We start from the raw sequence: 19,127 nt of genomic DNA, 5'->3' as shown, positions 1-19,127 counted from the left end.
CCACGTGTATGGCATCGTGTGGGGGAGCGGTTTGCTGATGTCAACGTAGTGAACAGAGTGCCCCATGCTGGCGTTTGGGTTATGGTATGGGCAGGCATAAGCTAGACAACAAACACAATTGCATTTTTATCAATGACAATTTGAATGCACAGAGATACCGTGACAAGATCGAGGCCCATTGTCATGCCATTCATCCGCCGCCATCACCTCATGTTTCAGCATGATAATGCCCAGCCACATATCGCAAGGATCTATATTTCCTGGAAGCTGAAAATGTCCCAGTTTTTCCATGGCCTGCATACTCACCAGACATGTCACCCATTGAGCGTGTTTGGGATGCTCTGGATCGAAGTGTCCAACAGCATGTTCCAGTTCCTACCAATATCCAGCAACTTCGTACCTCCATTGAAGAAGAGTGGGACAAGATTCTACATGCCACAATCAACAGCCTGATCAACTCTATGTGAAGATGTGTCTTGCTGCATGAGGAAAATGGTGGTCACACCAGATACTGTCTGATCCACACCCTTTTTTAAAGATATTTGTGACCACCAGATGCATATCTGTATTCCCAGTCATGTGAAATCCATAGATTAGGGCCTAATGAATGTATTTCAATTGACTGATTTCCTTATAGGAACTGTAACTCTGTAAAATCTTTGAAATTGTTGCATGTTGAGTTTATATTTTTGTTCAGTATACATACATTTAACAAATAGGTCTAATTTAAACCTACATTTTAGACTTTTTAACTGACATTTTGTTCATGGTCAGGTAAAAAATATATATAAATTACTTGCAAATGACTCACCGGTTTGGTGGCTGCACCTGCTGCGATAGCCAACTTTCCAATCAGCGCGCAGATGCAATGATTGTCCTATGCTTTTCACGTCTTCCACGGTTTAATCAGGAAAAACTACAGTATAATAACCGTTTAATTATAAGTTTACCATAGTCTTGGTGATACAAAAAAAATACATTTGACTTTGTCCAATTAATAAAAAGAAATACAGACCATCCGAATTGCCCAAACGTCTACAGGTAACGTGTCATGTGTCACTTGATCTCGAGGAGGAAACCAGTTTGACGTTTTGTTTGTCTTGCTCGGTGTTTGAGTCGCCACTCCCACGATAATGCTTGGCTAGTCGTAAGTGTGTATCCTGTTACTCAGTTTCGCATCTCCTCTCAACTGTATGTGTGGGTGTTCGTGCGAATTACAAAATACTGTATACCGATTACATTATGCACTTTTAATTCAGTTTTAATGGTAACCTGATACCAAACTCACCTCTCTTGCATACTCGAGTGCGTCTGTTTGTGAGTCTTCTATGGCAACGGGTATGCGCTCTGTAGGGTGCACATTGGAAGGAGAGAAGGCATGGGCAGATTCAGGAATTTACAGTGTGTGAAAGCTCTTTATTTCATTGGCCCCCTCTCTCCAAGAATGCTGCTGACTCCTTGGATCCTGCTCATCTTGGAAGTGCCAACTATTCAACCCCCAGTATCAAAACCTCCATACCCTTGTATAAACCCAGAGGAAAATGGCAACAATTTCCCACCCTTTGGTAAGAACATGAGGATGACAGCCCGGAACCAATTTAGAACACTTAGAATAAGAACTGAAAGACTGAAGTTTGTAGGCTTCACTTCTTCTAAACTGTTTGTCTGTTACAATGAACTTTCACAATGATTGTGATGTTCACTTTAGGTTCACTGAGATCAAGCTAGATACAGGTTGCAGTTCACTGACTATCTTGATCTCATGGTTCTAATATGGTAACATGTGCCACAGAAACTGATGACTCAACCCAGTGCAAATAGTCTGCTGTCTTTAAAAATGGTGTGTTTTCAAAGCAACAAACGTATATAGTGTAATATCTTTAACATCAGACAAACATTTTTTATTCACCATCACACAATTCACAAAACATGGTTGTCAGTATTAAACTCTCATTATTATATATAAAACAAGCCTACACAAGGTTATAAAATAGCTTTCCATTTAAAAAAAACACAACTGTAAATTTGACATAAGCCAAAGATAGTTGAAATGTTCAACAAAGTATATCTAAGATGAAGTTTGGTAAGGCTTTTAAGGGCTCTACACACTAAGACCACATTACACGTGTCAAACACTTAATATCAAACATGGCTAAAACTGTGTATAGTACAGTAGCTCTGTATAAGCTTATATCAAAATTATGACAATCAAATAATGTATGTTACCAAGTACTTTTTCTAGTTAATTGTATGAAATGCATATGTCTAAGAAAATTAAATTAGTTTGGAAAAATCTTGACCTTTGATAGGCACACAGCAGTCAACAATAGAGGCTAAATAATAACCACATAATATTGTAAGGCAGAATAATTGCAATTGAGGTTAGCTATAAGTGGGACAAACTCGATCCTGTAAACCATCAAACCTAAAAGGTTTTGGCATTTTCAGAAAATAAATATGTCAAACTTAAAAGGCACGGACAAATACATTTCAGAAAATGGCTACACCCTAGGTCAAATGGGGTGTGAGGTGCAACAGAAGCGGTTTGTAAACTACACTGGTTTTATCAGGAACCATGTCTGGGACATTAAGATTCAACTCTGTGGACCAACACTGGCTTTAGGCACCTGCACATCACGTGTTCGTTACGCGTATCGTCACTGCCATAGTCAGTCATTCTGTAACTTAGAGTATTGTTGACCGGTGCATCACTCACAAAAGACTTCTCTCCATTTCCCCATGGTGGGATGATAGAGGTGGTCTGAGGCTGTGTTATTGACCCCAGTGGTCTTATTTAGGAATTGCTGCTGAGTCTACGGCGAATGAGAGAAGCAGGCTTGGTCTCAGTGTCCTCCTGGTCGCTCTCACACTGTCTCTGACAAGGGGACAAATGCAGAGATAGTCAGATATAAGCATATCAACAGCCTCATCAATATGTTGATATTGAGAGGATAATAAAGGCTTTATAACAGTTCAAATAAAAGGTATAGTAATATTATGAAATATGGGTGCAACATTTGTCTGCTAGGGGTGTAGTTTTCCTGTTTTTGTTCCTTCCATGGCATGTAATTGATTAGTATATTACGATTGATTAAAATTGGCGTTATTGATTGCCCAGACAGTACACAGTTAGTTCTACAGGTCTTAGACTTTAATAAAAAGGGCAGAAGCCAGCATTTCTCCTGGTCTAGACCCAGTCCTTTCTGCTCTCTTACCAGTTCCGGGTCCTCCTGTGACCTGCTTTTACACTGCAACTGCAGGCGAAATAATCTGTTACACGCCCACACCATGTTAAACGACATCTACAGAGGGGGGGGGGGGGGTTAAGAAGGGTATGAAAAGAGGTGTCCATAGGAAAGCAGTACTTTTGAAAGATTAAGAAGGAAAATATGGTGCAATACAATGTCTGGACCAGCAGGTGTCCCCCTCTCACCAGTATTGTAGGACTACTGCACACCAATGCAGATACAGGGTAGGAGAAAAGAAGAGGAAGCTACTTTGGAGTATTGAGATGCACCACTGGCACTTACCTTCCATTTCCTCTTGGCGTTGAACTTCTTGAAGCTTTTCATGTTGATGGATGATCGACTTCTGTTAGCCGCCTGTTTGCGCGTGAGGGGCTGATAAACAAGGAATTAACGTGATATTTTAATAGACGCTTTAGCCTTTATCCAAAGTGACATGCTTTCCAGTGTGAATCACTCACAACTTTCCTACTCAAACCTTATAATGTGCTTATGTTGGGTTTATGTATTAAAGTTACCCCAATCAAATCACAATTCTATCTCACCTTGATCCAAGGGTGTACTAGACATTCATTCGCTGTCATTCTCTCTCTGTAGGAGGGACACATCATTAAGTAATAGACTGTTGCATAGTATACAGACGTTATAGACAACCATATCAATTACACTAATAAATGAATGCGTGACCATTTGTTTACATTGGGTCTTTGACCAGCAGTTTCTCAATAAAGTCTTTGGCCATGGCGCTGGTCTGGTTGAAATAGATCTCTTCAAACTCATAGATCATCCCCACGATGTTCTTTAGTGTCTCTTCATCATTATCTCCTTGAAAGGGGGACAAACCACTCAACCTGTAGAATAGGGGGGTATTAGAGAATATGTGTAGCTACCAGAGGAGGCTGGTGGCCAGAGCTATAGGAGGACAGGCTCATTGTAATGGCTGCAATGTAATAAATGGAAGGGAGTCAAACGTGGTTTCATATTTGATACTGTTCCATAAATTTAATTCCAGACATTACAATTAGCCCGTCATCCTATAGCTCCTCCCACCAACCTCCACTGGTAGCTACGATATGTCAAGTTCAAATTGTCCACTTGTTCTGTATACTCACAATATGTAGGTTATCACACCAATACTCCTGGAGAGGAAAGAGAAGAGAGATGAGTGACTTTGTGCACAAAACTATTTACCCCAGCAGTCAAGGCAGCTGGGACATTTTGTTTTTCTAATGAATAACATTGTAGTAATGGTTACCACATGTCGGCTGCCTCGCTCAGGGGTTCGTAGTTAATCACCTCAGGGGCTGGGAGGAGAACGGAAAGGGAGAGCGAGAAAGAGAGAAATCATGAGATACACACACAACACAATCCAGCCTTATCCAGAAAAACAGAGTATGTGTAAGAGATGAAAAGAACAGATAGTAAAAAAAAAAAATAGAGCAACATATTTTGTAAGGACCTGAGAATACAATAGAGGAGCGTGTCACTTCCTTTTGTCACAACAGTCCCTGTGTCATTGTGTTAGGGAAACACTGGGTGATGTTAAGACTGCTGTTGCACAGTAGAATGGTATTCTCTAACCGACTTTAAATGCTCTAAATTCTTACAGTAAAACACATGAAAATGGGCAACTAGTTGGGGAATGAGTGGGTTATGGTAGAATCCATGGCCCTACAACAATCCCCATGCAAGTAATCATTCCGTTACACTCTTTGTGTTGACGACTCAGGTTGCATCACGTACTTCAGGCCTGTTGAAACTTCTCACCTAGTCACACATCTCTCACTACCCCCAGTGCCCCACCACGTGCTCTGATGTCACATCCTGTCCACAACCACACTACTACCCCTTGGAAACTGTCTCCATGGAAACTTCAGCACCTTTCTAGAGGCTCAGGCTAAATAAAAACTAAAACAGACAGGAAGACACACACCATTATCACACACTAACAAAATGCTCACACATACTGACTGACACAATTTCCACCACCAAACACAGACAGTAAACACGTGGAATGTTCCACTTACCGATGTACTGTGGGGTCCCAGAGAGGCTCCTGTACTCCTCCCCCTGTTTGAGGCGATGGGCCAGTCCAAAGTCAATGATCTTGATGTGGGGGTGTGGCATCATCTTGTCTGCCAGCATGATGTTCTCTGGCTAAATGGAAAACAGAGAGCGTTACACAAACAATGCCAAATCCTGACGGAATGAAAAACAGCCCAAATGGATTTAGTCAAGGGTCAGGAAAGGAGGGGCCCGTCCCACCTAATTCACAGAATGGGGCAACACTGCTTTCTATCAGCTCTATTGCTATCCTTGTGTGTCTCACCTTGAGGTCAAAGTGGGCAATGTTCTTAGTGTGCATAAAGCCAACTCCCTTGAGGATCTGCTTCAGGAACTCTATGGCCTCCTCCTCAGACAAGCTCTCCTTCTCTGCTATGAAATCAAACAGCTCCCCACCACTGATACTAGAGCAGAGATGGGAGGGGAGTGGAGGAGAGAGAAAAAAATATATATAATTAAATAGATGTAAGTTTGTCAGTAGAATATCTTTCTCACATACAGATGTAGGATCTTTGAGTATCCTGTTACAGGAGAACATTTAAAACCATTAATATATTTGAGACTTTAAAAGGCTTCTGAAGTTTAATTTCCACTTTGAAATTTCAGACCTGATTTTCCTTTATGAATAATGTATCAACCCCTTCATAAATGTCCATTAATGATAATCCACATAATAATAAACATTTCTTGTTGCTGCAGAATTGTTTCCCTGCTGTATCAAACTGGCTCAAATTAACATCTTACATCTATCGACTTATAAAATGGCATCTCTGTCATTCCTATTAAACTTACTCAAAAGCGAATCAGCCTAAAAATTTGCTTCAAGATCTTTTATTCATGCACACTCTTGCCTCTTGGAGTACAGCACCAGGTTGATTGCAGTTGTGTGTGTCTGTGGGTTGTTCAGTTATATTAATAGTTTTGAGTGGTCTGTCTGGCCTGGACTATTAGATTAGTGCTAGTATTGATAGGAGGATTAGATGGGCTGACGGGACCAAGTGCTTCTCATTGTGTTCCCATTAAACAGGGTGGGAGTGAGAGTGGTGCTCCACGCAACTATTTCCATCCCACCTGCTGTGGGCTGAGGGGGGATGACAGACAGACAGAGACCAGCAGAGGTCTCCCCCTCCCTCCATCTGTCCCCACTTGACTCACAGCTCCACGATGAGCACCACCTCAGCGCGACTCTCAAACACGTCCCTGAGGGCCATGACGTTGGCGTGCTGCAAGCTCTGCAGTATCTCCACCTCCCTCTCCACACTCTTCCTCTCCAGGCCCAGGCGACTACTGGCACTCCGACGCAGCTTCAGGAACTTCCCCGCCCAGCGGACCCCGGATGCACGCTCCAGCACCGCACGCACTTGTCCAAAGTGACCACTAGAGGGGGGCAGAGAGGGATGTTATCATAGAGAACTTTTGCATTGTGCTCGATATTACACTGAACTACTCCTGTGATGCTAATAGGCCAAAAGCTTGTTTGAATTTGAGATGAGAGAGAGAGAAACTGAGGTGCATTGCACCTTTCTAGTACCATTTACTTAGCAGTGTATCCCTAGCTTTATAAGTAAATTACGTAAAGTTAAATTCAAATCAATTCAAATGAACGTAAATTCAAGTCTAGCTCCGTTTCATTCTTTACTCCAAACCTTCACTCACCTGCCAAGAACCTCTCCAATCTCATAGTAGTCCTCCACATTCTGCAGCTTAATCTGAGCCATGGTCTTGCTCTTTTTCCCCCTTTCCCCCCCACACTCTTTTTCTGATTGTTTCCCAGAGCTACTGCATTCTGTAGAAGTGAGGGAAGAAAGAGGGATGACAGAACAGATGTGGAAGGTAAACTAAAATGTATTTCAAAGATAGAAGCAAGTAAAGGCACCAGACAGCGTCAGGAACCATGGAAGAATGCCAGGACAATAAACAGAATTCTGTGTGTAGATAGAATTATGACAAGCGTAAAGCAGCAAGACCAAAGTAGATAAACTATAAAACTAATGGAAACAGACATGGACATAAATTGAAAAAGGCAAACACGCACACAACCGTGTTCGCTGGCAGAGTCAGAGGAGTTGGGTTAAATGCGGAAGACACATTTCAGTTGAACAACTGACCCTTTCCAGATGTGTTAGGTTGGCTTGGGGGGGGGGGTTCAAATGTATTTATCATCCCTACTTCGCGTAGCTACGAACACAAGAAAACAGCCAAACCCCATGATTTGTTGAACATGAGTTTTTTTCAATCGCTTTGGTGAGATGTTCACAAGTATGTCACAACGGTTAGTACAAAACAGATCCTCAAAAAGGCAGTCGTTTCAAAACTCTAAGCACATTTCCAATTGACTCGATGCAATACTTCATGCTGAAGATCTGCCCTGTAGCATCTAGGCCCCAATTCAATTTGTATTGTGAAAGTTCAGCGCTATAACGCGATTGAAATTTAAAGGTAATTTCTGATTGAGGCGACATATGCAGCATTTACTGTGTATGCAGTCTCCCTGAACGTGGGAACAGTCCCTTTAAATTTAAATCACGCATGGGATAGAAATTAAATACATTCAGTCTATTTTTATGGGTAGCGCCAGTGTATTGCCTAATGTGAAAACAGTGTAATATACATTGCTGTAGCATATTACATTCAAAGGGCAATTTTGCATTTGCTGCTATTAGATTAACTGTTAGTTAAAATAACTAAATTGAGAAGATATCATGATGCATTTTGGTGATTAAATCAATGTTCATGGTATTTCACAGTAAACTAGTGGTTAGAACATTGGGCCAATAACTGAAAGTTTGCTGGATCGAATCCCCGAAGTGACAAGGTAAAAATCTGTCGTTCTGCCCCTGAGCAAGGTAGTTAACCCACTGTTCCCCAGGCACCGAAGACATAGATGTCGATTATGGCAGCCCCCCCGCACCTCTGATTCAGTGGGGAAGACACACTTCAGTTGTAATACTGACTGGTATCCCCCTTTCCCTAAACATATATTTTGGATCAATGCTTGTGTGGTGAAAGTCTCCAAACAAAATTAATACAAAATAAAAAAGGTTTTGAATATAAGATTTGCTGTTTTACAAGTCTTACCAGTTTGGAGTTTTGTACTAAGAGATTAGAAAATTCACCACGTACTTGTGAAAAGATCACTAAAGCGATTGGAAAAGCCCAAAAAAACTACACAGCTTCCTTGTATTTCATGTGTGTGTTTGATGGTTAGTCCTGGACTAACACTGATAACTTGAACAAAGGCAGCCACTGACAGCGCCCTTATCCTGATGTTTTATATAGAACAGACATTTTCTGCTGCGTGTCTGTGTGTATGTATATATATATATATATATGTGTGTATATATATATATGTGTGTGTGTCGACATCACCTTGCCTGAGGTATGGAAGTTGTTTATGAATGTTAAATGGGTAATAGAGACGTCACGTTAATGAATGCTTAACAAATGTTCCATTATGGCTTTTTGATTTAGCAACGAAAACTAAATAATTATTCTTCACACACAACCACCAACACACATCCTTCCATGCTGATGCTGGAGCACAAAGGCATGCTCTGTATCTGTAAATATTTACATATCCCCGGAAAAATCCTTCATTTATCAGTGAACACCTCAATGTGCTTTCAGCACGCACACACTAACCACGGGCCAATGTGTTCTGCTTAACCGCAACACAGATGAGAATCATTCTGTGAAAAGACAAAGACAGAGAGGTGTGTCCATATGCCCCGTCTACAGGGCCTGGGAGTTTCTACTGTGTATGAGTGATGCACGGCATGAGTTCCAATCAATAGTCGGATAATACGTCAACATACTCCTTACACTCAGTCATGGGAAGTTCTATCACTACATACCAAATCAACATTTTATTTGTCACATGCGCTGAATACAACTGGTGTAGACCTTACCGTGAAATGCTTACTTACGAGCCCTTCCCAACGATGTAGAGTTTAAAGATATTAATATCTAAATACACTGCTCAAAAAAATAAAGGGAACACTAAATTAACACATCCTAGATCTGAATGAATGAAATATTCTTATTAAATACTTTTTTCTTTACATAGTTGAATGTGCTGACAACAAAATCACAAAAATTATCAATGGAAATCAAATGTATCAACCCATGGATGTCTGGATTTGGAGTCACACTCAAAATTAAAGTGGAAAATCACACTACAGGCTGATCCAACTTTGATGTAATGTCCTTAAAACAAGTCAAAATGAGTAGTGTGTGTAGTGTGTGTGGCCTCCACGTGCCTGTATGACCTCCCTACAATGCCTGGGCATACTCCTGATGAAGTGGTGGATGGTCTCCTGAGGGATCTCCTCCCAGACCTGGACTAAAGCATCCGCCAACTCCTGAACAGTCTGTGGTGCAACGTGGCGTTGGTGGATGGAGCGAGACATGATGTCCCAGATGTGCTCAATTGGGATTCAGGTCTGGGGAACGGGCGGGCCAGTCCATAGCATCAATGCCTTCCTCTTGCAGGAACTGCTGACACACTCCAGCCACATGAGGTCTAGCATTGTCTTGCATTAGGAGGAACCCAGGAGGAACCCAGGGCCAACCGCACCAGCATATGGTCTCACAAGGGGTCTGAGGATCTCGGAGGTAGCGGTCCTGCTGCTGGGTTGTTGCCCTCCTACGGCCTCCTCCACATCTCCTGATGTACTGGCCTGTCTCCTGGTAGCGCCTCCATGCTCTGGACACTACGCTGACAGACACAGCAAACCTTCTTGCCACAGCGCGCATTGATGTTCCATCCTGGATGAGCTGCACTACCTGAGCCACTTGTGTGGGTTGTAGACTCAGTCTCATGCTACCACTAGAGTGAAAGCACCGCCAGCATTCAAAAGTGACCAAAACATCAGCCAGGAAGCATAGGAACTGAGAAGTGGTCTGTGGTCACCACCTGCAGAACCACTCCTTTATTGGGGGTGTCTTGCTAATTGCCTATAATTTCCACCCGTTGTCTATTCCATTTGCACAACAGCATGTGAAATTTATTGTCAATCAGTGTTGCTTCCTAAGTGGACAGTTTGATTTCACAGAAGTGTGATTGACTTGGAGTTACATTGTGTTGTTTAAGTGTTCCCTTTATTTTTTTGAGCAGTGTAGTAACAAGAGGAAGAAAATAAAATACACAAGAATGGAGCTATATATAGGGAGTACCAGATCAATGTACAGTCGTGGCCAACAGTTTTGAGAATGACAAATATTAATTCACAAAGTCTGCTGCCTCAGTGTCTTTAGATATTTTTGTCAGATTTTACTATGGAATACTAAAGTATAATTACAAGCATTTCATAAGTGTCTAAGGCTTTTATTGACAGTTACATGAAGTTGTTGCAAAGAGTCAATATTTGCAGTGTTGACCCTTCTTTTTCCAAGACCTCTGCAATACACCCTGGCATGCTGTCAATTAACTTCTGGGCCACATCCTGACTGATGGCAGCCCATTCTTGCATAATCAATGCTTGGAGTTTATCAGAATTTGTGGGTTCTTGTTTGTCCACCCACCGCTTGAGGATTGACCACAAATTCAATGGGATTAAGGTCTGGGGAGTTTCCTGGCCATGGACCCAAAATATCGATGTTTTGTTCCCCGAGCCACTTAGTTATCACTTTTGCCTTATGCCAAGGTGCTCCATCATGCTGGAAAAGGCATTGTTCGTCACCCAACTGTTCCTGGATGGTTGGGAGAAGTTGCTCTCTGAGGATGTGTTGGCACCATTCTTTATTCATGGCTGTGTTCTTAGGCAAAATTGAGAGTGAGCCCACTCCCTTGACTGAGAAGCAACCCCCACATATTAATGGTCTCAGGATGCTTTACTGTTGGCATGACACAGGACTGATGGTAGCGCTCACCTTGTCTTCTCCGGACAAGCTTTTTTCCGGATGCCCCAAACAATCGGAAAGTGGATTCAGAGAAAATGACTTAACCCCAGTCCTCAGCAGTCCAATCCCTGTACCTTTTGCAGAATACCAGTCTGTCCCTGATGTTTTTCCCTGGAGAGAAGTGGCTTCTTTGCTGCCCTTCTTGACACCAGGCCATCCTCCAAAAGTCTTCGCCTCACTGTGCCTGCAGATGCACTCACAGCTGCCTGCTGCCATTCCTGAGCAAGCTCTGTACTGGTGGTGCCCCGATCCCGCAGCTGAATCAACTTTAGGTTATGGTCCTGGCACTTGCTGGACTTTCTTGGGCGGCCTGAAGCCTTCTTCACAACATTTGCACCGCTCTTCCTTGAAGTTCTTGATGATCTGATAAATGGTTAATTTATGGGCAATCTTACTGGCAGGAATATCCTTGCCTGTGAAGCCCTTTTGTGCACAGCAATGAAGACGGCACGTGTTTCCATGCAGATAACCATGGTTGACAGAGGAAGAACAATGATTCCAAGCACCACCCTCCTTTTAAAGCTTCCAGTCTGTTATTCGAGCTCAATCAGCATGACAGAGTGATCCCCAGCCTTGTCAACACTCACACCTGTGTTAACGATTGAATCACTGACATGATGTCAGCTGGTCCTTTTGTGGCAGGGCTGAAATGCAGTGGAAATGTTTTTGGGGGATTCAGTTCATTTGCATGGCAAAGAGGGACTTTGCAATTCATCTGATCACTCTTTGTAACATTCTGGAGTACATGCAAATTGTCATCATACAAACTGAGGCAGCAGACTGTGAAAATTAATATTTGTGTTATTCTCAAAACCTTTGGCCACGACTGTATGGTAGCAGAGTGAACAGTCTATGGCAATTCGGGCCTTCCTCTGACGCTGCCTGATATAAAAGGTCCTGGTTGGCAGGGAGCTCAGCCCCAGTGATGTACTGGGCTGTTCACATCACCCTCTGTAGTGCTTTGCTGTCATTTACCATACCAAGCGGTGATGCAGCCAGTCAAGATGTTCTCGATGGTGCAGCTGTAGAACTTTGAGGATCCGAGGGGCCATGCCAAATCTTTTCAGCCTCCGGAGGGGGAAGAGGTGCTGCCATGCCCGCTTCACGACTGTGCAGGTGTGGACCATGTTAAGTCATTAATGATGTGGCCGCCAAGGAACTTGAAGCTCTCGACCCGCTCCACAACAGCCCTGTCGATGTGGATGGGGGCGTGCTCTCCCCTCTTTCTCCTATAGTCCATGATCAGCTCCTTGGTCTTACTGAAGTTGAGGGAGAGGTTGATGTCCTGGCATCACACTGGTAAGTCTCTGACCTCCTCCCTGTAGGCTGACTCATCGCCGTCTATCATCAGGCCTACCACCGTCGTGTCGTCAGCAAACTTGATGGTGTTTGAGTTGTGCGTGGCCACGCAGTCGTGGGTGAACAGGGAGTACAGGAGGGGATTAAACACAAACCCATGGGGGGGCCCCGTGTTGAGGGACATCGTGGTGGAGGTGTTCTTGCCTTCCCTCACCACCTGGGTTCGACCTGTCAGGAAGTCCAGGGTCCAGTTGCAGAGGGATGGGTACAGTCCCAGGGTCCATAACTTGGTGATGAGCTTGGTGGGGACTATGCTGTTGAACACTGAGCTGTAGTCTAGGAACAGCATTCTCACATAGTTATTTCCCCTCTTGCCCAGGTGGGAGAGGGCAGTATGAAGTGCAATTGAGATTGCATCATCTGTGGATCTATTGGGGCAGTATGCAAATTGGAGTGGGTCTAGGGAGTCTGGGATGATGTTGTTGATGTGTGTCATGACCAGCCTTTCAAAGCACGTCATAATTACAGATGTGAGTGCTACAGGGCGATAGTCATTTAGACAATGTTGGTCAGCTTGAAACATGTTGGGATTACAGACTGGGACAAGGAGATATTGAAAATGTCTGTGAAGACACCCACCAGCTGGTCTGCGCATGCTTTGAGAAGAGAAGAGTCTGATGACAGGGTGTTTGTGTCTATGCCTTTGTTGGGAGACAATGGCAGGACATGTGACGTGTATACAGAACCTGTCAAAAGTTTAGACACACCTACTCATTCAAGGGTTTTTTAGTTTTACTATTTTCAAAATTGTAGAATAATAGTGAAGACATCACAACTATGAAATAACACATATGGAATCATGTAATAATGTATTTGTATTTTTTTTTAACCTTTAACCAGGCAAGTCAGTAAAGAACAAATTCTTATTTATAATGACAGCCGACACCGGCCAAACCGGGACGACGCTGGGCCAATTGTGAGCCGCCCTATGGGACTCCCCATCACGGCCGGTTGTGATACAGCTTGGATTCAAACCAGGGTCTATGTAATGACGCCTCAAGAACTGAGATGCAATGCCTTAGACCGCTGCGCACTCTGGAGCCCCCCAAAAAAGTGTTAAACATATCAAAATATATTTGAGATTTTTCAAAGTATCCATCCTTTGCTTTGACAGCTTGGCATTCTCTCAACCAGCTCCATGAGGTAGGCACCTGGAATGGATTTCAATTAACAGGTGTGCCTTGTTAATTATTTTTTTTATTTTTTGAACTGGGCAAGTCAGTCTTATTTTCAATATCGGCCTAGGAACAGTGGGTTAACTGCCTTCTTCAGGGGCAGAAGGACAGATTTTTACCTTGTCAGCTCGGGGATTCGATCTTCCAACCTTTCGGTTACTAGTCCAACACTAACTATTAGGCTACCTGCCGCCTCTTAATGAGTTTGCTACAATCAGTTGTGTTGTGACAAGGTAGTGGTGGTATAAGGAAGATGGTATTTTACTAAATAGGGCCAAGTCCATATTATGGCAAGAACAGCTCAAATAAGAAAAGAGAAACAACAGTCCATCATTACTTTAAGACATGAAGGTCAGTCAATACAGAACATTTCAAGAACTGAAAGTTTCTTCAAGTGCAGTCGCAAAAACCATCAAGCGCTTTGATATAACTGGCTCTCATGAGGGCCGTCACAGGAAAGGAAGACAGTTACTTCTGCTGCAAGGGATAAGTTAGCGTTAAATGGACCTCAGATTTCAGCCCAAATAAAAACTTCAGAGTTCAAGTAACAGACACATCTCAACATCAACTGTTCAGAGGAGACTGTGTGAGTCAGGCCTTCATGGTCCAATTGCTGCAAAGAAACCACTACTAAAGGACACTAATAATAAGAAGAGACTTGCTTTGGCCAAGAAACACAAGCAATGAACATTAGACCGGTGGAAATCTGTCCTTTGGTCTGATGAGTCCAAATTTTTGATTTCTAGTTCCAACCGGTGTCTTTGTGAGACGCAGAGTAGGTGAACGGATGATCTCCACATGTGTGGTTCCCACAGTGAAGCATGGAGGTGGTGTGATGGTGCTTTGCTGTTGACACTGTCTGTGATTTATTTAGAATGCAAGGCTCACTTAACCAGCATGGTTACCACGGCATTCTGCAGCGATATGCCACCCCATCTGGTTTGTGCTTAGTGGGACTATCATTTGTTTTTCAACAGGACAATTACCCAACACAACTCCAGGCGGTGTAAGGGCTATTTGACCAAGAAGGAAAGTGGTGGAGTGCTGCATCAGATGACCTGGCCTCCACAATCACCCGATCTCAACCCAATTGAGATCGTTTGGGATGAGTTGGACCGCAGAGTGGAGGAAAAGCAGCCAACGAGTGCTCAGCATGTGGGAACTCCTTCAAGACTGTTTGAAAAGCCTTCCAGATGAAGCTGGTTGAGAGAATGCCTGAAGTGTGCAAAGCTGTCATCAAGGCAACAGGTGGCTACTTTGTATCATCTCAAATTTAAAATATATTTTGATTTGTTTTACACTTTTTTGGTTACTACATGATTCCAAATGTGTTACTTCACAGTTGAGATAGTCATCTGGAATGCATTTCAATTAACAGGTGTGCCTGAAAGTTAATTTGTGTGTGAACTTGTGACTCTGTGTACGTGCATGTGTATTTGACTGCATGTCATATGCATGACCTATTCTGGTCCACTACTAGACTACTGTAACACTAGTAAAACGTCTACTCCAGTACATCCATTGTCAAGGACTGACTGTCCAAATGGAAAAACATATACAGATGCTGTATCTTAATTTGAGCCAGTTTCACACAACAGGAATATAATCCTGGAGCAACAGGAAATGTGAATTGTTATAATCAATGGACATATTTTGTAGGGGTTGATACCACAGGAGGCTGCTGAGGGGAGGACGGCTCATAATAATGGCTGGAACGAAGCAAATGGAATGGCATCAAACACATGGAATCCATGCGTTTGATACCATTCCACTAATTCCGCACAAGCCATTACCACAAGCCCATCCTCCCCAATTAAGGTGCCACCAACCTCCTGTGGTTGATACATTTTTCATTAAGGCAAACCAAGTCTGAGATTATGTGGAAATTACACATTTTAAAAGCCTTTTTAAACATCGAATACACTACAAGTTTGCATTTCCTGTGGTCGAGGAACATTACTGCAACGGGATGATCAAATTAAGATATGGCATCTGTATAGCCCCAGAGATTAGGACACATATAGGGTATCACCACAGCTATGTCCCATAAAACAGAGAGAGCGAGAGAGAGTGCATGAATGAGAAGTGAGTTATTTATATCAAACAATTGTGAGAATTGACATGAAGAATGGGAGGGGAATGCTTTGGCCACTTGTGTGTGAAGGATAGAGTCTAACGTGGCATCATCCATTCAAGCCTGAAACAAGTGACAATGGAAAAGTTGATGCGTAATTTGTGACATTGTAAAAGCGGCGTCCATGGGTTTTGTATGACATTACACATCCCTAAAAAAATAAAAAATAAATAATGTTTTAAATGGCCAACACCGCTTGATTTTCATCAAATGGAACCAACAGACAGACCAGAGGGAAATGGCTCCTCATAAACAAGCCTACTCAAATAAATTGATTTTGGGTCATCTTTCGTTTGAGAAAAACGTCTGTAGACGGTGGTTATAGTTAAAGCTACTCACCCAAATAAATTCACGATAATCTCGGGCGCAGTTTGATGTGAGGTTGGGCGTGTCACAACTTTCTACTTCTTCAACGGTGTAGTAGGCTTTACGAACGCCCGAATTTAAAGTAAGTTTGTCTCCCTTGAAATGACATAATTAGGTTGTGCCGTATTCCCGACAGCAACTGGTTTCCGTGCCGGAGAGAGAGTAGTAGGCAGACTGGTTCGACGGCTCCCTTTATTTCAATGCGCTTTGGTTACCCAAGCCTACAGGGGAGCTAGAGAAACGCGACATACACCAAGGAAAGCCCTCGCATACTTTTTTTTAAAAACCTCAATATTCATGTAGACCATAAAAGGTGGCTGTGGTGGCCCTGAATCAATCCACTGATTAGTCTACTACAATCAAATTGATTGGATATGTTGCGTGCCATTTGCAAATAGGCCTACTGCACAGTGCACTGGAGTTGTAGCCTACTGTGTGATGTGGTAAAAAAGTACCCTAAAGGCAGGGTTGGGTAGGTAACCCTAAATGTAATCCGTTAGTTACTAGTTACCTGTCCAACATTGTAATCAACGTAATTTTGTATTACCCAAACTCAGTAATTTAATCCGATTAGGCTACTTCCAGTTACTTTTGGATTATCTTTTCCCATTAAGGCCATAGGCAAAAATTGTGATTTTGCTTCATCTGTCAATTTTCAGATATTGGGATATTTTGCAACTACTATACTTTCAAAAAATGTACAAATACATCGGCAATAATGTATATAAATACTTTATTTGTATAATTTTATATTAACGTCGTCAACTACACCTACCATAAATATCGTTCTTGATAGCATGTTTCATGTAGAACTTCAATCGCTATTTTTTTTAAATCTCCATGTTGAATCATATATCATTCAAAAGCTTGTTTTCCGGAGCATATCATTAGCTAGTCCATACATTGCTATAGCCTTTGTAGATGTAGTGCTGAAAGAGGAGAAATGTCCTGACATGCGACTGATTACTGGCATTTAATGGCCCTTCCGGCAACCTGATTGGTTAAAATGCCTCGAGCCGCACAGCAGTTTCTTGTTTGAAAGCATCTCCCGCGAAGAATCAACATAAAGAGAGACTAAATTCGAAAATTTAGAAGAATATACATACAGTATGTGAATAAAGTAGATAATCGCAGTTAGCCAATGCGAGAAATCAGTGAATGAAAGAAAAGATGTGCCTGATCCGCCGATCGAGGCAGTGACAGTACAGGTTGAGGAGGAAAAGGAGGTAGGCCGCAACAGCGCTTTGAGACTCAAATTAGTTGAGATGAAGATGACAACTAGCAGCGATCAATCAGACAGCATCCTGACTAGAGGTTGACCGATTCATCGGAATGGCCGATGAATTAGGGCCGATTTCAAGTTTTCATAACAATCGGAAATCATTATTTAACTAGGCAAGTCAGTTAAGAATACATTCTTATTTTCAATGATGGCTTAGGAACGGTGGGTTAACTGCCTTGTTCAGGGGCAGAACAACAGATTTTCACCTTGTCAACTCTGGGATTCAATCTTGCAACCTTACAGTTAACTAGTCCAACGCTCTAACCACCTGCCTCTCATTGCACTCCACGAGGAGCCTGCCTGTTACGCGAATGCAGTAGAAGCCAAGGTAAGTTGCTAGCTAGCATTAAACTTATCTTATAAAAAACAATCAATCATAATCACTAGTTAACTACACATGGTTGATGATATTACTAGTTTATCTAGCGTGTCCTGCATTGCATATAATCGATGCAACGCAGGGGGATGATTTAACAAAGCGCATTTGCGAAAAAAGCACAATCTTTTGATGACTGTACCTAACCATAAACACCCATGCCTGTCTTAAAATCAATACACAGAAGTATATATTTTTAAACCTGCATATTTAGCTAAAGGTAATCCAGGTTAGCAGGCAATATTAACCAGGTGAAATTGTGTCACTTCTCTTGCATTCATTGCACGCAGAGTCAGGGTATATGCAACAGTTTGGGCAGCCTGGCTCATTGCGAACTAATTTGCCAGAATTTTACGTAATATTGACATAACATTGAAGGTTGTGCAATGTAACAGGAATATTTAGACTTAGGGATGCCATCCGTTAGATAAAATACAGAACGGTTCCGTATTTCACTGAAATAAACGTTTTGTTTTCGAAGTGATAGTTTCCGGATTTTACCATATTAATGACCAAAGGCTTGTATTTCTGTGTGTTATGTTATATATGTTATAATTAAATCTATGATTTGATAGAGCAGCCTGACTGAGCGATGGTAGGCAGCAACAGGCTCGTAAGCATTCATTCAAACAGCACTTTTGTGCGTTTTGCCAGCAGCTCTTCGCAAGCACAGCTGTTTATGACTTCAAGCCTATCATATCCCGAGATTAGGCTGGTGTAACCGATGTGAAATGGCTAGCTAGTTATCGGGGTGCGCGCTAATAGCGTTTCAAACGTCACTCGCTCTGAGACTTGGAGTAGTTATTCCCCTTGCTCTGCATGGGTAAAGCTGCTTCGAGGGTGGCTGTTGTCGATGTGTTCCTGGTTTGAGCCCAGGTAGGAGCGAGGAGAGGGAGGAAGCTATACTGTTACACTGGCAATACTAAAGTGCCTATAAGAACATCCAATAGTCAAAGGTATATGAAATACAAATGGTATAGTGAGAAATAGTCCTATAATTCCTATAATAACTACAACCTAAAACTTCTTACCTGGGAATATTGAAGACTCATGTTAAAAGGAACCACCAGCTTTCATATGTTTTCATGTTCTGAGCAAGGAATTCAAACGTTAGCTTTCTTACATGGCACATATTGCACTTTTACTTTCTTCTCCAACACTTTGTCTCCAACATAGACAGGGCTCTAACTCCCCTAGCTCTACAATGAAATAGGGTGCAGGCAAG

General features: G+C 42.4%; 2 protein-coding genes across 2 annotated transcripts in view; both read right to left on the bottom strand.

The window, feature by feature from the left end:
• Positions 1-1,120, bottom strand: part of arhgef2b (rho/rac guanine nucleotide exchange factor (GEF) 2b) — a 54,307-nt gene extending 53,187 nt beyond the window's left edge. The window contains exons 1-2 of the mRNA XM_031788777.1: positions 1,016-1,120; positions 812-916 (exon numbers count right to left, since the gene is read on the bottom strand). The gene's annotated coding sequence lies outside the window, so the exon portion shown is untranslated. The remainder of the gene's footprint in view (positions 1-811; positions 917-1,015) is intronic.
• Positions 1,121-1,867: 747 nt separating this feature from the next.
• LOC109901877 (death-associated protein kinase 2-like) lies at positions 1,868-16,702 on the bottom strand. The gene is made up of 12 exons (XM_020497881.2): positions 16,218-16,702; positions 6,966-7,095; positions 6,465-6,686; positions 5,575-5,713; positions 5,273-5,402; positions 4,501-4,549; positions 4,358-4,384; positions 3,944-4,096; positions 3,791-3,836; positions 3,531-3,620; positions 3,216-3,302; positions 1,868-2,875 (listed from the first exon to the last, which is right to left on the bottom strand). Exons 2-12 carry the CDS (start codon positions 7,025-7,027, stop codon positions 2,795-2,797), a joined length of 1,086 nt encoding a protein of 361 aa, XP_020353470.1. The 5' UTR covers positions 7,028-7,095; positions 16,218-16,702; the 3' UTR covers positions 1,868-2,794.
• Between the last annotated feature and the right edge of the window lie 2,425 nt (positions 16,703-19,127).

The sequence above is a fragment of the Oncorhynchus kisutch genome, linkage group LG2 (genome assembly GCF_002021735.2).
Source record: "Oncorhynchus kisutch isolate 150728-3 linkage group LG2, Okis_V2, whole genome shotgun sequence".
In the NCBI taxonomy this organism is placed as follows: domain Eukaryota; kingdom Metazoa; phylum Chordata; class Actinopteri; order Salmoniformes; family Salmonidae; genus Oncorhynchus; species Oncorhynchus kisutch.
The sequence above is the reverse complement of the archived record's forward strand: the minus strand, read 5'-3'. Positions and strand labels throughout refer to the sequence as shown.

What these genes read in the sequence shown, in the direction of transcription:
- LOC109901877 (XM_020497881.2), bottom strand. Translation starts at nt 7,027, where the DNA reads ATGGCTCAGATTAAGCTGCAGAATGTGGAGGACTACTATGAGATTGGA. An exon ending in CTGCTGGTCAAAGACCCAAT is followed by an intron (nt 3,837 to 3,943) that starts GTAAACAAATGG and finishes TCCCTCCTACAG; the next exon opens with AGAGAGAATGACAGCGAATG. An exon ending in TAGTACACCCTTGGATCAAG is followed by an intron (nt 3,621 to 3,790) that starts GTGAGATAGAAT and finishes CTTGTTTATCAG; the next exon opens with CCCCTCACGCGCAAACAGGC.